At 37.4% G+C, this 18067-nt stretch overlaps 1 protein-coding gene across 10 annotated transcripts in view; it reads right to left on the bottom strand.

Annotated features, from left to right (window-relative positions):
* Positions 1–18067, bottom strand: part of LOC107091684 (catenin delta-2-like) — a 196579-nt gene that overhangs the window by 27042 nt on the left and 151470 nt on the right. For all 10 annotated transcript variants that reach the window (XM_015385752.1, XM_015385755.1, XM_015385756.1 and 7 more), the window contains 2 exons: positions 15821–16034; positions 5574–5760 (listed from right to left, as the gene is read on the bottom strand). In XM_015385752.1, coding sequence (XP_015241238.1) covers positions 5574–5760; positions 15821–16034 — 401 coding nt within the window. The remainder of the gene's footprint in view (positions 1–5573; positions 5761–15820; positions 16035–18067) is intronic.

The raw sequence follows: 18067 nt of genomic DNA, 5'->3' as shown, positions 1-18067 counted from the left end.
TCTAGTTGTCCTGGGAAAAAGCCTGCCTGACACATGAACATGACAGACTGCTGTCTCGCCCACCCATATGCCTGATGGCTTTAAAACTTGCATCAAACTTAAAAAAAACAAACAAACGCTATTGTAGCACAAAGAATCCAAATAACAAATGATATAATTATTCAAATTGTGCATTTTTAATTGCAGTGTTGTGTCCTGAAGGGTGACTAAATAAAATGTATTATTATTATTATTATTATTATAAATCTTCAGCCTCTGCTGCACTAGAGTTTAATTATTACGAGAAATTTAATTTTTTTCATTATACAGTATAAACCTATTAGAAACATCATAAATGAGGCTAAAAAAATGCAGCTGAGGTAAACTAAGTCATAAACTACCTAAACAAAGTTAACGGTTTTAGTTAAGACATACTTTGGGGTTTGGCCTTTCAGCCCACTTTGGCACATTTTGGAACCGTCTAAAAATAGGTAAATTTCTTGTACTTTTATTTTTTTTTGCAAAACTTAATAAAACGTGTCTAAAATATCTTGCTTTTGAATATTATGTTCCAGGGCCCCACATCGATTTTTTTACACCATTTTAAAAAAACAGAAAATGTTTGACTACAAATGAAGCACTTTTACGGAACATCAAGTGCAAGAAAACTTTAGGAACACACACATTTAAATGATTAAAAACTACCAAAATATATTCAATATTTCCATGGCACTGAGCTGTGCTCATCGTGAAACAGCTCAAACCCATTAAGTTGGGTTTTTACCTTCAGGAAGCCAGCCTCCTCGCACTACCTGTAACACCTACTGACAGTAAACACCTACTACACCTGTTGGTGTAGATGTGGGTGTTGCCATATGTTAATATGACTATTAGCTTCACTCTAGTTTGGACAACTTTCACTTTGTAAGCATAAGCGCACGTAGGACCAAATTATATAAACATATACATATCATATGTATGTACCGGTAAGTCCTGCTATGTACCAACTGGAAAGAGATGAAGGGCTTTCATGCAAACTGTGGGCATTTTACCTTTGTTCATTCACTATGTGTTAGTGATTCAGAGAGAAAAAATTATGGAAGACAGCTTGTAAGGGGCACTGGGGGACAAAGGTTTTCAACAAATATGGCTGTATTGTGGTGGATTTAGAGTTTGGACAAAACACAATCAAGATCGAGAAGTTTTTAATTTATACTTCAAATGTGAGTGACCTAGGCTAGGTTCACACTGCAGCCTGAAGTGACCCAAATCCAATTTTTTTCCCCACATGCGACCTGTATCTGATCTTTTCATGGCATTAGACTGCCATGAAAAGATCAGATACAGGTCGCATGTGGGGAAAAAACAAAACAACAACACAGATCCGATTTTTTCCAATGCGACCCAGGCCACTTGGCTGTGTGGTCCTGAATCCGATACGAATCTGATCTTTTCAAATGCGACCTGTGTTTGAACGGCCAGGCCGCATTCATCCGATCTGAACTCCATTAGTAACAAAAACAAACACCATGGTGGACGATGATGCAGAAAGCATTATTTTTTTTAATCATCTTGAAAAGATTGTGTTTTTAAGGTTTGAAAAGATCGCTAGATGCGCTCCAGCACAACATCCATGTTTATCTTCGTAAACACGAAGCACGCTGGCTTGTGACGCCATTGCGTCCTCTACTGTGCATGCGGCACACTTAAGCTGTATGAATGCAGTTTACACAGCAGATCACATACAAGTCGCAAACATTTGGAAATGTGAACGAAAGGACAAAAAATCGGATTTCACAAAAAAACGGAGTTGAGCATCAAGGCCTGCAGTGTCAACGTAGCCTAATCTGGTCTTCTTCTCCTGCATGTTGAGTGAATCCAGGGTAGATTGAAAAGCCGTAGAATCTCTGCTTTTAGCAGAAAGTTTTTTTGTTTGTCAAAAACACCTTCTGAAGAGCCAAGGACATATGACAGTATTTTTATTTACTTCAGATTCAACTATCATAGAAATGGTTTATATTAGCTTTTAGCCAAGATCCTGACATGTCTGTGGAGATCAAATATGTCTGTGTTAAATCAAGGACACTCAGAGTGATGAGCCTGGAAAAGAAAAAAGTAAAACTTCTTCCACAGTACCGGAGTTTTGGGCTTAAGAAGTTATCAGGTCCTTTTCTTACTTTTTTGTTTAATTGCCATCAGTTACGTTTCTGCAAACTGAAATAATGCATTATTTGGCTTTGAGCACGGGATAAAAATAATAACTGCTTAACAGATTTTAGTACCAGTGAATAAAAGGAGATAAAAACAAATACTCAATTCTTTTTAAGTGCATTTTATAATCATGCAACATTTTGTTTAATTAATTTTTTGAAATGTTTTGTTAGGTCTAGCTCCAAAGTCAGTATAACCCCTTGACACCTATTGTAGCAAATATGCAACAAACCATTTGTGTTAGCCAAATAATGAGGATAGGATATGCATTCCCCCATTGATAGCAATTACAATCTCAGGACCTGAATGTTTTTCATTACTTCATTGCAAGCAATAAAAAACAAAAGTGTAAAACTGAGGCAGAGAGGAACGGCCAAGCAAGGCAGAAGGGATAACGGATAAAAGAAGTCATGATATGATTGAAAATGAAGTATTGGGATAATGTGACGAGTTGGGGATGAAAAATGGATGGAGAGAGAGACTAAAAGGGAAAACAGAGAAAGAGAGAAAATGAGAAATTGTGGATGATAATAGGAGATGGAAAAAAGAGAGCAGGTGGCCGGCGATATACCAAACCCGCCATGAAATATTCAATCTTTAATCAGACTCCCAGCATTCCCTAACGAGGCGTGAGAAGGATGAATTAGGCCTTTGCGTTTAGGGGCTGAGCCACTCAAAGTTATCTAACACTTACACGCTCACCAAAAGACTCAGTATTACACACACCACTGTACCAGATGTGTGTTTTTTCACAAGTGTACAGTGTAAGAAGCCCCTAACGCTGGAGCTGAGATTAATGACCCACACGTGGTTTGACAGAGAGACAAACGGGTAGCCTGTATACACACACACACACAACTATATATTTACTCACCACACTCACACTGACTGTGTGTATGTGGGTAGAATATTTTAGGAATCCTGCTTCATTTTTATATATAATAAAAAAAAAAAACATGAAGGAAGACTGTTCTTTTTGGTTTGTGCTCATTTACCCATTTCTTTCCAGAGTCAAAGAGCAAAGGAGAAATTAAGCAGTCAAAAGATTAGATAAATGTTACTTTAAACACACTTTGAGATTTAGGTTAAAATTCTAAAATACATTTAAAAAACTAGAAACTTGTTAAAATACTATTTCAATTACAACCAGGTTATTGAATATTTTACATGATGTCATTTTTGAATCTGCAAAGCACATGACTCTTCCGTTTTGCAAACATGATGGTTTTGGTTTTGTTTAAATTTTCTTTCTGAGTTTTCATTGGTTTTGTTTCTATTTTGTGTCATTCTAGTTGTTTTCAGGTTGTATTTGAGTTCTTATGTGTTTCCTGTTTACCCTCTGTCGCCCCCTTGCGTCAGTCCCATTCCCCTAGCTCCCTTCTAGATTCTTCTGTCCACAGCTGCTCCCAATCAGTTAATTACTCCAGTCTTTGTTCTGTTTGGCATATATTCTCCTCCTTTTCAGTTACTGTTTGCTGGTTTCTTTTCTTTGCCCCTCATTTGTTTTCCCTGACATCTCCTGGTTCTTAGTTTTTGGACTTTGCTTCAGTTGCCACCATTTGGATTATTAAATCTGAAAGAAACCACCTCAGCTTCCTTTTCTGCATTTGGGTCCTCTAAAAAGATGCACACAACTTGACAATGATAAAGTGTTTGGTGGATGGGAATGAAAAACACATCTGGAAACACCTGAAACACAGCTGACATGACTTCTAAAATTTATATCAAAGATATGAATAGTTCATAGCTTAGAATAAAAAAGAAGAAAAAAAAAATCCCCTTTTGGGCCTGAAAACACTCCGAGTTACAAATCTAACACATAACCAAAAAATGAAGGGTTGGAAGGATTTAGCTTTGCTGGGTTTTTATATATTATGGTTTATTAATATTTTAAGTTTACACAGCCTAAACTCATTTACGCATTTTTAATTAAGGATCTAATCCATTGCTCCTCTTGGATTTAGCCAACTATAATAGTAATAAAATAAATAACAGTGACTTTATCAAACCAGTAAAGTTATTTGATCAATTAAAATTTTGTTTTTTTTCACACATATTTAGATCGCACTGTAGTGTGACTTCTAATGTTAAGATTTTTTAGTTAGAAAGGTTACTTTCACACCAGCTTTAAGTCAATTGGGACTAAACGCCGCAGTGTTTGACCAATTGAAAGACGTAAGCTGTCACTAAAAAAACTAACAGCGATAAATGAATCAAAGTTTCATGATGACGTTTGAGGTATTAGCCTTTTTTTCTGTAAGGTTTGCATGTACAACTAATAGAAAACGATAGTGTTTGAAAATGATGCCGGGCTACTGCTTGAGAATAATGTGCTGATGCACCGGAGATGATTCAGATTAATGCGGCTCAACATTCACTGAGAGATCCTCATCTAGTGCAGATACAGACAACCATAGAGGTAATTTATGCTCATAATATATCAGAGTACGGTTCTTTTTAGACATCAACTAGTGGAGCCAAACTGCAGCAACTTCTTCAGGCCACACTAGTTTGTTGCGCATTAGGGTCCAATTTTCATGCTTACCCTGTCGGGATGAAAATTACAGAATATCGATCGAAATTTAGATCGCCTTAAAGCTGCAGGTGTGAAAACACTCTAATTGTTGTCTCTGTTTAGATAAAAGGCGATGAAAAATTGATTGAATAAAAAAACAATCCTGTAATGATGTATTTACAGGCAGCTTGTTTGCCTTATGTCTCCATCCAGGGATTAACTAACCTAGGTGTGGCAGTGCAGTGTTTCATAATCTAAATCAATAAGTATGATTGAGAACATCTTCACAGATATCTAAAAAGATATGCAGAATTTACTCCTCATGGTTGATCTATGTGGAAACAAACCATCAACCCATGAAAAATAAGCTTATCTCACATTTTTTCCTACATTTTCTTCAGTATCTGTGAAATTGTTCGTCATGCACTATAAGAGGGATTTTTAGTGTCCTGTAAGGAGGCATTTTTAATTTTATGTGACAACAACAAGAAACAATCTCAACCTGCAGGTAAATTCCCAATCTTAGCCTACAAATCATTTTTATTTCCATTCAGAGGATGATGCATCAAAACACCAAGCAGGAGAGTCTGTTGCAGCCTTACTTCCTCCAGAGTGTTTTCCACACCTAACGTCATGTCTCAAGTGAGAAACCGATCAGCTTCACTGGTGAGTCATCATAAATGTAGCTACCTCTTTTAGCTGTGAAGAGTGTTGAGTCGTAAAAATAAACCTAAACTTCTTCTAAAAATATGTGACTGTGTTAAACTCAGAGGGACTTCTCTTATGGTTGGGTGCTGACTAAGAACTGATAACAGCAAAACAGCTTTGGCAAGTGACAGTTATAAATCTGCAGACAGAAAGAACTGACCGGAGGCAGCCGGTGGCGTTACGGAGGACCTGGGAGGAGTGCAGGTGAAGCTTGCGGTCCTCCTGGGTGTGGGGAGATGTGTCCCAGCCTGAGTGTGGGATGATCACAGCGTTAGTCAGCACCGCCAGGGCATCCTGGATGATGGGCATCTTCAGGGCATCGCAGGACGACAGGTTCCACAAAACACCTAGGGATAAAAACAGAGCAGGGACATGTTGGAGCTGGGAAAGCAGTAAACATGGGCGAGGTGAGGGTATAAAGAGGTGGCAGAAACATATAATAGTAGCAAAAGAAGATATTTAGATCGGCATAATAGTCATATAAGAAACAATACATGTATTGATACAACATTTACACGTTAATAGTCACCAATAATGAATCATATAGGACAAGACATTTTTTTTGCTGTTGAAGTTAAATCATAAAAAGAAAAAGCAGATGTTCCCAAAAACTTAAAAATAATCCACTGGACTTTATTTTCCATGTTTGAAGACGTTTCGCCTCCCATCCAGGAAGCTTTTTCAATTCAAAATGTATGAATTAGCATTGAGTTGCAAGCTTTAAACAGTAGCGCAACAAAGCTTACTTTGGCTTAGAAAACATGCAGATTAAACCAGATGAATTTGTATGATTTCCTGTTGGAAAATGTGGTTTCATGTTTGTTTTTTTGGAATGACTATTACCTGTTTGTTTGTTTTTTTGGAATGACTATTACCTGGATGACTGAGAATTTTCAACACCAAATAAGCTGATGATCTCAATATAACACAGCAGTTCAGCGATGTTTAATTAAAATACTTGAGGTTCGATGATATACAAATTGTTATGATTAGGGCTAAGGCTCGATCAATCGTTAATTGGAGTATAGAGACTGTAAAACATGCCTTTAGCTGACAGAGAAACCCGCTTAGAGCAGCAATTCCATCAAAATTGTAAAAAAAAAAACATATATAAACATTTTGCATTTAAGATTAATAAACATTTTTGTCTCTTCATATGGTCTATCCAGAACTCCTCAAATTGTAAAGTTTCAGTTTCGCCTGGTTTAATGACCTTTAGGGAACCTTTGGCTATCCAATGAATTGATTAATTGAAAAAATTATGAATAGATTAATCAATCAATTTTGGAAATAATTGCTAGTTCCAACCCTAATTATGGTGTAATTAAAACAGACCATGGGTCCTCTACATCAAACACAAGTAAAAGTTTCAGGCAAACAATTCCTGAGACTTAAAAAGGCTGAAAATCTTCTAAATATAATAAAGATAGAGCTAAAATAAGTAGGGTCCCCTGTTCTGTACGGAACAGACAAGCTGAGACTGCTGTCCGGTTGACTAAAGCAGATCATCATTACAGTGTATATTATATATATATATATATATATATATATATATATATATATATATATATATATATATATATATATAATAATTTACCACTGTTAATCTAATAAACAAATTACTTCAACACCGCTCCTCATCTCCTTTTTCAATTCTCTCCTGAATTCAGCATGCTGTGAGCATCCAACCAAGAAAGTAGAGTTTTTCCTCTTGCCTACCAATTACTGTCCACCCTTTCTGCCACCCGCAACACACCAAAAATCACTTTCACAAAATAGACAAAAGCTCTCCTTCTCTGAAGAATGCCTCACTTTCTGCTCAATAGAGGCAACAACACATATGTTAAAAAAGTACAACGGGAGCAGGAGGTAAATCATCATATTTTGTCGCAAAACACTTTTTTTTCTTGAGTGCCATAAATGCACTCATATACACAGTGTTGTAATGCTCATGTGCAATGGAGAACATCATCATTCTTGTTGACCTTTATCTTACAAAGTGTGTGTGCCCTAATCTGTGTATGGATGTAATTATATGTTTTTCCTTTGAGTGTCAGCCCCTAGTCATATCCGTACATATCAACCCTCTTTCTTTATGGCAGTAATTATAGCTGTGGTACATACATCCTTTTTGAGGACCTTTGTCTGTGTGCATTAGTGTCTGGAGTAAGGCATCCACTCTTCAAGGCTCTGCTGTTCATCCTCAGGTCAACAGTGTCTGTGTAATTACAGCTCTTGTTATCTGTACGTATAAATTGGTTCCTGTGTGTACATGTTTTTGAAGTGTGTTTTACATCTAAACCTATTGACAAATTGAAGCTGACCTCATCAGCACTAGAGGCTTTTCTTTTTTAGGGCGGACAGCTTCTGTTTTAGGGGTCAAAATCATCTGTAAAAGGACTTTTTGCTTAATTCAAATGACTTTTGGCTTCTTTATTGATCAGGGTCCAGTTGCTCATGCTAATGGGGAGAAAATGGGTGAAGCTGCTTGTGTTCTGTTAGAATTGTAGCTGGACTTTATATCCCAGGTTCGGAAAATTTTCTTAAGGATATTTGATAGCCACTTTCCTGAGGAACTGAGACATCAACCAGCATTTGTCTTTTTAAAGGAACACTTTTGTTGGCTGCATAAAAGTTAAGGCAAATATCTTGGTATCATATCTGCTGATTTAAATTATAAACTAAAACTTTTTTTTTTTTATCAAAAAGTAGTTTCGGCTTTTCCTCAAAAAAGAAAAGTCAAAATGCCTCTAAATAGAGCACAGTTGGAAAGGACTAGCAAAAAAGACAGAATACATAAACAGATTCTTAACTATATTTTACTGTTTAATTTTTAAACCTTAGTGGACACCTTCAATTTCAGATGGAAGACAGAACTGCAATCATAATGGGTTTATGACTGTGTTATTGCTCTGCAACAGATGATTGTTTCAGTTTAGGATTTATAAAGGAAACTTGTGATTGTATCTATTGTTTGACAGTTGATCATCTTTGACGAAATAACTCACCAGAATATAGGGGTTGGATCCCCTTTTGCCTTCAGAACTGCCTTCATTCTTTGTAGCATAGATTCAATAACATATTGGAAACACTGGGTACATCGAACTCATTGTCATGTTCACAAAACCAGTCTGAGAGCCATGAGAGGATAGATATACTGTGATCAAAAATGGATGTATATGATCAGCAGCAATACTCTGGTAAGCTGTTGCATTGGCAAGATGCTCAGATGGTACTAATGAGCCCAGAGTTTGCCAAGAACTTACTATCTGAAGGTTGCAGCAGAGATCATGACTCATCAGACCAGGCAACATTTTTCCACTTTTCCATTGTCCAACATTGGTGAGCCTGTGTGAATTGTAGCCTTAATTTTCCTTTTCTTTGCTTACAGGAGTGGCACCTGGCGTAGTCCGCTGCTGCTGTAGCCCATCTGCCTCAAGTTTCGACGCACTGTGCATTCAGAGATGCTCTTCTTCATATTTTGGTTGTAACGAGGGGTTATATGAGTTACTTTTGTCTGTCTACCAGCGCAAACCAGTCTGCCCATTCTCTGGCCGACCTCTACACCAACAAGGCATTTGCTTCCACAAAACTGTGTTTGTGTGGGCACAAACTCTGCCACCTTTAAAGTAATTTAAACCTTTCTTCCCCATTCTGATGCTCAGTTGGAACTGCAGCAGATTGAAAGGCATTTAGTAATGCTGTGTGATTGGCTGATTAGAAATTTCCATTAATGAACAATTTGAAAGATGTTCCTAATAAAGTGGCCAGTGAGTGTATGTTGGGGAACTACATGAAGATGTCACATAGATGTCACCTTTCATTTATGTTATTTGTGACAAAGATTATAATCTCAATGACCTCTATATTGATTTATATTGGCATAACTCTCCTTGGCTGAGTCAGAACGTCTGCCCTAACCCCATAATCACTATACAGTATAGAGTGGGCATTATATAGTGTACTTCAGTTCACTCAGTCAACTGACCGTTCGGACAGATGATCACTACTTTTCGCTCACCATTACTCACGGGATTCCGGCAAGATGGCTGCACCATCTTTGTTCCTTCGTTCCCAAAACAAAACCCAATGTGTTTTTCCTAGGAGAGCTTATGCAAAGCATTCTGGGATATATCTGCTTATCTGGTGAACATTGATGGACACAGCTTTTCAAGGTGAATTGCGAGAAATTTTGACTCCACAAAGTTTTCACCCACTAGACATTCAGACACTCCTATAAAATGGCATACTTTAACCCTTATCTAGTTTGGATGCAGCCGTAATCCTGAACTGCATTTGCTTGAACTATTTTTACAGTAGATCTATTTCTGGAGCGGCAGTATTTAAAAAAATGACATGGACAATCTTGACTAATACCTTTATTTATATATCAAACTCATTTGGTAAAAAACTAAATGTTTATTTTCGATACAGATGCATCAGTTTAGTAAGAAAATAGCGAAGATAATATGAAAGTCTCCCTCTTAGCAAAACACGTCACCTTGAAAGCTTGATTTATTAGAGCACTGGTTTGGAAGGTAATAACTATATTTTACTGTATGTAATTAAATGTGTATTGCATGATGTCATGTTGCAGCTGCAAGAAACAGATCCTTGACTATCTTGAGAAAATTCAGCTGTTTGCCAGTACCACCCCTTACTGTGCAGAGTATGACATCATCTCCCTGAGGTGAAAGGCAATGGGATTTTAGATTTGATCGGAAACACACTCCCAAACCCACTAAGTGTCTGCACGGATGGCACTGCAAACACACTTTGAAAGGCACAACACACTCACACAAACAGGAATGAGTGTCTGACAGATGAAGGAGGTTAATTGCCACAGACTTACATCATGAGTGGCAGCAGGAGGCAGCGAGTGCATGGTTAAAGAGAGGGAGGGGAAATGAATACGTTGGCTATCTCTCTTTTTCTCTCATGCCATTTCCCATCTGATGTGTAGTTTTGCTTGGATTCATTGCCCTGTCAAATTTCTCTTTTGAGGCCACTGCTGCATGTATTTTTGTTCTCCAAATCTGCAATATGTCATCACTAGTTTTCTTCCTCAAAACATCAAGCGTTTCCAGGTGCTTAATATTCAACAATATGTCAGTCACCTGTGTTTTTGTTGTTTCAACAGTAAATGCCACATTTTATTCAACTGTATCTGATTTACAGTCTTTATTTGTCTCTTCAGTTACTTTAGCAAATTGTATTAATCAAATACATGATTTTTTTAACAGTTTTTTAGAATATATGTACTGATAGGTGATGTATGTAACCTTAAAGGGATCCAGTCCTGTACTATGCCTATACCAAAAAACATAAAATGTCATATGTTAATGTTAAAATAAAGCAACATACCCCAAGGGTAGTGTTTACTTAGTCCATTTTCAGCTTGAAAATATTTTTTTCTTTGGATGCGATCGGAAGGTGTAAACATTATTGTAAACTGTCACCGTCTGCTTGCAGTACTAACACATACATATCCATTAAACTGGCTGCTACTCTTGTGTTTTCCCCAATAGCTACAAATATTTTATTTTAGAAGATTTTAACTTCGATTTTGAACATTTGTTTTTTTATTTTTAAACGTGTTGGATGTTCCTTGGTAAAAGTAAGCTGTAAGCTTACCATTTTTTCTTTTAGGACAGAATAAAATTAAATGTAACTTGACAACAAAGAGCACGTTAAATAGCAGCTTACATTTTTATTCCAAATGCTGACAATTTAAATAGATTCATATTATCAAATAATATTATAAATAAAATAAAAAAATACAATGTACTGAATTTAGGCCATATATGCAGTGTTAAATCCTACAAATATGTGGCTATTTAAAAAAAACAAACAAAGATTCTTAAACTATGAAGCCATTCTTAACATTTCTGGATTTTAAAAGCTATTGAAAGAGATATAGAAAAATATTCCAACAAAAATTCCTCTTGCAATTCATGATTTTTTTCTTAATAAAAAACCATTGTGCTCTGTTACCATATGATTCTATCCAACTCATTTTACTCAGTTTATTCAAGGTTTTTCCACTTGGACAATCTCCACAATATCGGGTCCAGGCCACTTTGCTCTTTCAACCATGGGTCAGCCAATCAGAAGATTGCTCAGGCATGAGATGCACTCTCACAGCTGAATTGACTCCAGTGGCAGTATGCCAAAAATGGTGTGAGAAGCTATTTTGCCTTGATATCAGTGCAAAATTTTGAGCATAACCACAACATTTATTAAAGAAAATGGCAAAATGATGAATCAGAGTACGTACTTAACAACTGACAGATTCAGTCTTCTGAATGACCACAGCCTCTTGACAGTTATCTGGTCCCTTGTGCTGGACAGCCCAGGCTCGATTAAGCAATACTTGATTTGCTATCATGTATTCTGACATTTTTGGTTTAATAGGATATCCAGGGGTCTGGTTAAAACAGCGGAGGACGTTAAGGCATGTTGCCAACAGTGATGCCTGCTGCTGTGAACAAATAAAAACACTGAACTGTAATAACAAGCAGAACCACAGTGTTTCAAAGGAATTAGAGTTAAGGAAAAACAGGCCACTCAGCTGGAGGCCAAGTATGTAGTTAAGTGGTGTGTACTTCATATTAGATGATGTGCTGTCAAACATCAGAGCCTTATGTCAATATCAGCAGCTGTGCATGTAGAAGATTCCCACAAAGCACTAACAAGGTAACAAATGGTTTTCCTTTGTATTCAGTTCCAGCACTGGACACAACAATAGCTGGAAGTTCTAGAAAGGTGGGTATTATTAGATATTTCCTCCCTACAGCTATTAACATCTACAACAACTTGGTTTTAATAAAAAAAAAAAAAAAAACAAAACAAAAAAAAAACTACAAACTACAAATCAAAAAATTAAGAGTTACTGCAAAATGTATTTTCGCTTTTTGATTAATTAATTATTTATTAATTTAGATGAATTAATCCAACAAGAGGCAATCATACAGTCCACACATTAGACCTCTAAAAAAGAAACAACCCTTCCTTTGACAACCTCAGTTGGAAAGATTAAAAGCTATAGATATCCTTCTGTTAAGTTAAAATTTCTTATTTTTGTTTAACAAGACATTCACGCCTTTGTATTTTACTCATATTGAACACAGATTGTCATTATCTTGGAGCTGATGTCTAGTCTGTTAACTCCTTTCACTCACCTGCTTATCTGTGCCCAGTTCTCATTATAGCTCATCTGATCCACCTGCTTCAGTTTCTATTTAACAAGCCTTCAGACCAGTCATCAGTGTCATATTTTGAGCCTGTGGTGACAGTTCTCTAGCGTACCTGTGTTTCCGATTGCCTGATCTTGACCTGTTTTGTCTCTGGACTTTTTAGCCTGCATGTCCCCGTTCTGATCTGTTTACCTGACCTATCTTCGGACTCCTGCCTGATCTCTGCCTGTCTGTGCACCAAACCTGGTACTGTTTCTTGACTTTGTTCTGGATTCCCCTTTGGCATCTCTTTGGATTATGGATCTCCTGGCTCTGACGACTGAACACGTCACCGACATCAGGTATGGCTTCGCCCTCTGCCTTCCTTCGTCTGCTCGGTTCTGATCTCCTGCCTGTCCACCTATATATCAGCATCTGGCACTATCAGGGTGGCGCCCCCTTCATTGTGTTGGCAGCCGACCGGCTGGAACTAATCTCACTCTCTGTGCTCGACACTGAACTATAAGAGCAGGTTATTGACTCACATATTCGTTAACTTCCACCTACAGAAATATGTGGTCACTAACCTGTTGTCTCCCCCTGCAGAGGTTCCTGCCTTAGAAGCTGACGCTGCTCACTGCGGTTCTGTTTCCAAAAAACATTTTTTGAAAAATATGTTTGTCCGCCTCAAATACTGGATCCTATTGTTCTGAGCTTGACACAGAACAATAGGACACACATATCTTTTTTTCTGTACAGAATTTTATATCCTCCTTTAAAAAAAAACACAAAGAAAAAACACCACAGTCTGCTGCAAACACCTTTGAAAGGCAGTTATTTTCAAGTCTAAACATTCCCATTTAGGTTACATGTAATGTTTTAGTCCGTTTAATTAGAAATTTCACTTGTTCTAGCAGAATGATCAATTTAAGTGGCAAACATGGGAGAAAAGATCCATAATTACACTGGTACAAACGAAGATGGACTGAACAACAGAGGTTGCCTGTCACACATCACTGTGTGATTACGGGTAGGTCATGGTGTGTGTGTGCATTTGTGTGTGTGTGTGTGTAGCTGGCGAGGCAGGTATTTGGACTTCCTGCTGTGATTCTGATTTAAAATGCTCACCAGACAAAGAAATGCTGGAAGACAAGGCTGGCAATGCAGAGTGTATGAGTGAAATCAGAGAAGTGGTGAAAGACAAAAAGGGAAGCACAAAGGCACGAGGAAAACGACACACCAGTTATGAAAATTCAACTAGTGAGAAAAAGAGAGAGACGGAAAAGAAGAAGAGAGAGAGAAGAGAGAAAAAAAGGAAAGATTCCCAGTGAGTCGTTGGAAGAGAGAGGACAGAGTGGTCTGTATGCGTCCGTCCGGTCGGTCATTCAGCTGATTAATTTGTGACAGAGGGGATTTCTGTGCTCCACACCATTGAATTGCTGCTCTAATTTATATGGTAATCTTCTTTAAGACTCTAGCTGCATACAAACTCCTTCTAGTTCGATCTTTGAAAAGACCAAAAACCTTTTCCAGACTGACAAACACACCTGATAATGTACAACATGCCCTGCAGCAAGTGAGCCAGAATGTGGGAGAGGAGACAACACTTGTCACTTTCCTGTTAGTATTACTTCACATTGTGCTGTTAGGGCAATCGTTGGTTTACATGTTCGTCCCTGGCCAGAGTCCCACATCAGCTTGCGGCATGAACTACAGCTGTAGATGATGCAGGGAATGGACATCAAAGATAACAAAGTCTAAGATGGAAACAATCTCTGCAATTTTTGTGTAGTTTTGTTTTTATTCATATGAAAATAACCAAGTTGAATAAAAAAACAGTACTCTTAACCTAGAAGATTCCAATATTTTGCCACAGTACAACCACGATGTTGAATATGTTTCATAAGGATACTATGTGAAAGTCAAATGTAGGTTAATTGGACCATTATTAAGTCAAAGGAAATAATCCACTGTTTTGACTTATTAGTTGTGGCATCTCCCATTAATTTTACAAACCCCACAGAATATTCCCACCCGTTAAGCTCCTAATGGGGGACACATTGTAGTGATGGCATCATGCGTTGAGGGTACCTCTTTTCAGCATGGACAGCATAGCTGTTTAGAGTTGATGAGACCTTAATACACAATTTCCTAAAAGAAAACCTGTTAGTGGACACAAAGCGCTTAAGAGGTTAATGTTTAAGCTCTACAATCCGAACTATAAAGCCAGAGCTCCAGTGTGATGGTTAAGATCAAAGCATATCCCTATAACATAAAACGGCAAAGCCAAAGTCCAGACCTGAACCAAGTTGAGAACGTTTCAGGATGTGCTATTACAGACACTCTCCATTCAATCCGACTAAGCTCAGGTTATTTTGCAGCAGAAAACAAGCAAATATTATTATCATCAAAGCTGTGCGAATACAGTTGCAAAGCACTGTGGTTGTAAAGCTGTCAACATTCTGACACATCTAAGTATAGCATTTGTTAGTTAGGTGTAGGTGGTAAAAGGTATCTGTTTTTACAGACAGCTAAACTGGGAAGCACAACTAATGTGATAGAATTCATATTCAAAACATTCATATGTTTTTTATAAAATGTATATACTACAAACATACATCTGTACTTTCCTAATTTAGCAACTGGATTGGAATCACCCACAGTCCTAAACCACCCACATTATACCCCGGGATTTCTGTGCATTAAGTTTTGAAAACTGAGTCATTCATTTACAGCTGTCATGTCTCTAGCTCTCTCTAGAGGGATCTACGGTGCTGTTGTTGATTGTAAGGATACAATAAATGTAAAGATAAATATAGTGGCCGTAGCAAAGCATTGACTGATGATTCCATCGGTCTTCGTTTACATCCCGTACTCAGCACTTTCTAGAAGTTAAATTTAATGAACCAAAAACCCATCATTTAAAACATGTTTGCGTGTACTGACAGTTCTGGGAACTACTGCAGTGACTGTACCATGACACTTCCTTACACTCTTTTCATGTAAATACATGTGTAAATGGGAGTGCGTTTGCATCTCTCTTCAGAGTACAGCAAGGTGTACTTCACTGTAAATGACATGCTTGCAAGTGAAATGAAAGATTGTTCTAAGTACAAGCACAAACAAAAAAGTCAAGTGCAGATTTATGCTACAGATTCCAAAGTGTAGGTAATAAAGCAGCAGATTTTTGCGTCTTTGTACCCTTAAAATTGAGGTAACTAATGAGCTGTACCTGTGAGCAGCTCTCGGATTTCCAGGTCTGTGGTCTTCCTGAGTAGTCGGACCAGAGCGGGTATGCCTCCGCAGTTCTTCAGGGCGATCTTGTTGTCGTCATTAGCCTTGCCATACACCAGGTTCCTCAGTGCTCCGCAGGCGCTGCGGTGAACATCTGTCATTCGGTGGTCCAACAGGTCCACCAACAGCTGGATTCCACCCTGCCGACGGATCTGCAGACAAGACAAAGAGAAAGAAAGACCACTTTATTAAAACCTAAAATGTTGGAGTCATTTTGAAGGTATAGTGGAGTCGTGGAGTCCTGGATTTGCTTTTCCTGGTGGATCCTCAAAATAAGTGGTCCTCATAATTGTCAATGATTCTCGTGATGAAAGGCAATCCTACGTGCTTGTCCCCATTTTCAATTACTGGAGGTGAGTCTGAAATAGTGGAACAATTGCAAATCTTCTTTTTGAAAGTAAGCGTATATGAGCGACGCAAACAGCATCTTTTAAACAGAGCGTGCATGAGGAGAAATGGCCTCATGCACGCTCTCACACGCGTTTAATAGGTGTTCCATCTCAGAGCGGGCACAGGGTTCTGTATGTGCATTTTTTTTAAGTGGAGAGGGCAGTTCTTTTCAAAATGTTGCGACAATCCTCCACTATACCTTTAAATGCTTTTTTGGAAAAATTTTCTTGCTATCAAAATTGAAAATAATAATTAAAAAAAAGGTTAAAAATTTAAATAATTTCAAATCATAAGTGAAAGATAACAAGAGAATTTAAAAAAGTAGATAAGTTCTCAGTCCAAGGATGAATGCTTCACCACTGGATCTGAAGCTGCTGTCAGGAATTAGGCTTTTCTCAACAACACTGAAACACTGACTAAAAGGCAACTATGCTGTAAACAGTGAAAATCTGAACTTTTGGTTTCAAGTATTTCATCTGTATTATGTACTTTGTGATATCATAATATTTTTTTTATTTCAGAATGTAGTTATTTTATCCTTGTCATATGCACTCAATTTTGTTTCAGCTTTTTTATTGGGAGGAACCTAGTAGCCCTGTGGCTAGTAGACCTTTGTACGCTACATCAGTTTCATAATGGTAACATTTGGTTGTTTTATCCCTGTAAAAATAAAATAAAAATGGTGTCTATAGGGGTGTGTGTGTGTGTGTGTGTGTGTGTGTGTGTGTGTGTGTGTGTGTGTGTGTGTGCTAAGGCCAAACCTCCCTGCTCCTTTCTGTCTAGACAAAGAAAATGTAGAGCAGACTGGCTGCTCTCCATAAAAAAAATAACAGTAATTTCAGCTCTTTAGGAAGGTGAAGCTGTACATGTTTGCACTGAGTTTTAATAATATTATGTACAGAAGCTGAAACTATAAAACTAGACTTGCACTGTTTAAATATGAATCCATATAACTCCTAATAAATGTTGTTTTTTAATTACCATTATACCAAATAAATCATAATGCAACACACACAATATCCCCACCTTTATATGAACTGATTTTGGCAGTAACGTTTAGGTTTTATCCCAGCTGTTTGGACATGTAACACTTTTCTTTCTGTTCAAGTCAATAACAACTTCCTTCTAACCTTTTGTCACATGTCTAAAAACCAAAGTCCATAAAAACTGATGGCAGAGGTTGGGTTAAAAGGCCTCTTTTCAACTGACAGGTGACTTTTATTTGTATGCACTGTGATTATTTTTGATGTGAACGAAAACGGAAATGCAGAAAATACTGTATGATGTGTCAACAGTGAGAGAAGAATCTTTTCTGTAGTGGCAATATTTGTCACTTTCAGTGGTCTTTGGAACTAATAAAATAATAAATAAATAATATTAACAGAAATGTAAAGTAAAATGGATAAAAAAATATTTGAATGCTTTCTGACTTTGGTTAAATTGATAGTAGATCTAAAGAATATACGTATCTATATATATGTAAATATGATTTTTTTTTTTGGCTTTATGTCAGGATAGAAGGTTAACTTGCATCTCAAGACTGTTGTAGCCTTTAACAGCTTTTCTACGAGGGTTAACCTGTACTTAGTTCCACTCATGATCCCATTGACTTTTACCACTTTCCCTGGTCCTTCTGAACAAAAGCAATCTTAGAAAGTGATGCTGCAAAACCATGTCAGAAGGGGCTGCAACATGACTTATTTTAACCTCTGTAAAGAAACTGACTGAAAAGTGATATGTAAATAGAATTAAACCATCCATCCATCCATCCATCCATCCATCCATCCATCCATCC

This window comes from Cyprinodon variegatus, unplaced genomic scaffold (genome assembly GCF_000732505.1).
Source record: "Cyprinodon variegatus isolate N-32 unplaced genomic scaffold, C_variegatus-1.0 Scaffold347, whole genome shotgun sequence".
Lineage (NCBI taxonomy): Eukaryota > Metazoa > Chordata > Actinopteri > Cyprinodontiformes > Cyprinodontidae > Cyprinodon > Cyprinodon variegatus.
This window is presented reverse-complemented; position numbering and strand designations above follow the sequence as displayed.